Source organism: Eucalyptus grandis, chromosome 5 (assembly GCF_016545825.1).
Source record: "Eucalyptus grandis isolate ANBG69807.140 chromosome 5, ASM1654582v1, whole genome shotgun sequence".
NCBI classification, from domain to species: Eukaryota; Viridiplantae; Streptophyta; class Magnoliopsida; order Myrtales; family Myrtaceae; genus Eucalyptus; species Eucalyptus grandis.
This window is the reverse complement of record NC_052616.1, coordinates 41,854,758-41,857,803: the sequence shown is the minus strand read 5'-3', so window position 1 is coordinate 41,857,803 and position 3,046 is coordinate 41,854,758. Positions and strand designations below refer to the sequence as shown.

General features: G+C 41.3%; 1 protein-coding gene across 1 annotated transcript; it reads right to left on the bottom strand.

Annotated features, from left to right (window-relative positions):
* Window positions 1-215: 215 nt before the first annotated feature.
* Window positions 216-1,181, bottom strand: LOC120293912 (uncharacterized mitochondrial protein AtMg00810-like). Its single transcript, XM_039313715.1, has one exon. The coding sequence runs from the start codon at window positions 1,179-1,181 to the stop codon at window positions 216-218; it is 966 nt and encodes a 321-aa protein (XP_039169649.1).
* Window positions 1,182-3,046: the final 1,865 nt, after the last annotated feature.

Below are 3,046 nucleotides of genomic sequence, written 5' to 3'. Positions count from 1 at the left end.
ATTCTCTTCAATAATGAATCTGTACAATACTTGTTGTAAATATAATACAATCTGTGTGAACATAAAGGAAATAAATGATTCTTACGAATCAATCTATGCCTATATCTATTCTTAATTGATTATGTGTATAATTCTAATCTTCCAATCAAATCAATAATTAAATCGGATCCTTGATTGAGCAATCCGGGATACCGCATATCTTCTAACACTCCCCCTCAAGCTGGTGGTCTGTATATATCTAAGACACCTAGCTTGCTCAACAGATATGCGTGCTGTCTTTGACATAGAGGCTTGGTAAAGATATCTGCTGGCTGCTCCATCGTCCCAATTCCTCTTGTCTCAATCATGCCCTCTTGTATCTTTTCTCGAGTGAAATGACAATCGACTTCAATGTGCTTGGTTCTCTCATGTACTATAGGATTCACTGCAAGTTTTAGGGCTGCATCGTTATCACAATAAACCCTGGTTGGTCCTTGCACTTCTATCCCGAGATCCTTAAGTAAACCTCGCATCCACACTATTTGACATGTGGTCTTAGCCATAGCCCGATACTCTGCCTCAGCTGAAGATAAAGACACAGTGGGTTGCTTCTTGGTCTTCCATGAAAGGAGTGATTCCCCAAATTTAATGCAATATCCTGTGACTAATCTTCGACTTATAGGACATGTTGCATAATCTGCATCACAGTATGCCGTCATCTTCATGTCACATTTCCTTGACAAAAGTATCCCAAGTCCTGGACATTTCTTTAAGTACTTTACAATCTTCAAAGCTGCATCGAAATGGGACTGTTTTGGGCTATGCATGAACTGGCTCAATGTCTGTACTGCATAAGAGATATCCGGCCTTGTCATTGTCAGATATATAAGTTTCCCAACAAGCCTTTGATATCCAGATGGATCTTTGAGTACGGGGTCGTCATCTTTGGATATGCCTTCATCATAAGCTGCAGAGGTCAATTTAGTGTTCTGCTCGATGGGAATTGCTGCTGGTTTACATCCTGATAGCCCTGCTTCTGATATAATCTCCAATATAAACTTTCGTTGACTGAGAGAGATTCCTAAATTGGATTGAGCAATTTCGATTCCAAGGAAATATTTAGGTGCTCCTAAGTCCTTAATATGAAATGTAGCATGCAAGTATTCCTTGAATCTTTCTATGGCAGCCTTATCATTTCCCATAAGAAGAATATCATCGACATATATCATCAAAAAGATAGATGACGTACCTCTGTTCCTTGTGAACAATGCATAGTCATGCTTTGATTGTTGGAAGCCTGCTTTTGTAAGGGCATTTGCAAATTTTGCATACCATTGTCTGGATGCTTGCTTCAACCCATAAAGGGATTTGCGGAGACGACACACTTTATTCTCCCCCTGTCTCCGTAAACCCTGAGGAACATCCATGTATATCTCTTAATCTAAATCGCCATGGAGGAAGGCATTATGCACGTCCATTTGATGTAGACTCCAATCATTGATAGCGGCGACGGCCAAAAAGGAGCGGACTGTGACATCCTTGGCAACTGGAGAAAAAGTCTCATGGTAGTCAAAACCTTCTCGTTGAGTAAATCCTTTGGCTACCAAGCGTGCCTTGTAGCGTTCAATTGATCCATCTGCACGGTATTTAATCTTGTAGACCCATTTGCACCCAATTGGTTTCCGATTAGGTGGCAATGAGACAAGATCCCATGTGTGGTTGTCATTCAGTGCCTTCAATTCTGCTGCCATGGCTTGTTGCCATTTAGGATCAACAGCTGCCTTATCATAACTAGATGGTTCCTGTTCTTCTGATAGGCGACTAATGCAACATCTATGTTCCTCTGATAGTTTATGAAAAGAAACATAGGAGGAGACGGGATATTGAATACCTGGAGAATTGTGAGTGGCACAAATATAGTCTTTGGTCCACGTCGGAGGTCTAGTTGCCCGCCGAGATCGTCTTGGATGACCTTCATCAGAAGTGGGAATTGTTTCCTCTGAGGTGAGTGGCGAGACATCATGGCTGACTTCTTCCTCAATATTGTTGGCAACTCCGGCTTCTTCTGTCAGGTTTGCTGATGATTGTGGATTCTCCACTGGAGATGGTATCTCCCCGGGAATGATTTCAGGATTGTAGGATGGATTCCCTGATTGAACCAGTGGTATGTAACCATGATCTGGAGAGAATGCGTCGTCATATGAGAGACGATGAGGATTAGAACTGATGTCGAGATTCTCATTTGGTGACTCCATGTTGGAAAAAGGGAATATGTCCTCATGGAAAGATATATCACGGCTTATAAGAAATTCCTTTGTTGATACATCCAGAACTTGATAGCCTTTCTGCAGATTAGGATAACCCATGAAAATGCACTTTCGAGCACGTGGGCTCAATTTGTCTCGAGAGCCCAATGTTGCAACATAGCAAAGACAACCGAAGATTTTGAGATGTTGTAAATCTGGTTTTCTTCCATAGAGTAGCTCGAATGGTGTTCGTCCATTGAGTATCTTGGTGGGCATACGGTTGATCAAATAAGCTGCTGTGATAACGCAATTTCCCCAATAATCATCTGGTACTGAAGCTTGAAACTTCAAGGCACGTGCGACTTCTAAAAGGTGCCGATGTTTGCGCTCAACCACTCCATTATGTTGTGGTGTATAAGTGCATGAACTCTCATGCTGGATGCCATGAGATGAGAAAAGTATGGAGCAATTGTGATTGAAAAATTCTGCTCCATTGTCAATTCGAATTCGCTGGATTGATTTCCCAAACTGATTTTTGGATAAGGCAATAAATGTCTTTAAATAAGAGTAAGCCTGATCCTTTGATCTCATCAGGAAAATCCATGTCGCACGAGAATAATCGTCTACTATTGTGAGAAAATAACGCGATCCATCATAATTAACCTTATGATAAGGTCCCCATATATCAACATGTATCAAGGAAAATTTTTTGCTAGCACGAGAGTTACTAGATGGAAAAGGAGAACGAGACTGCTTTGCTAACGGACAAACAGGACATTTAGGATAAGGAAAGGTAGCACTGTGGCCTAATCTCATATGCA

Bases quoted from the DNA above. Each gene is read 5' to 3' on its own strand.
- LOC120293912 (XM_039313715.1), bottom strand. From the start codon at position 1,181: ATGGGAAATGATAAGGCTGCCATAGAAAGATTCAAGGAATACTTGCAT.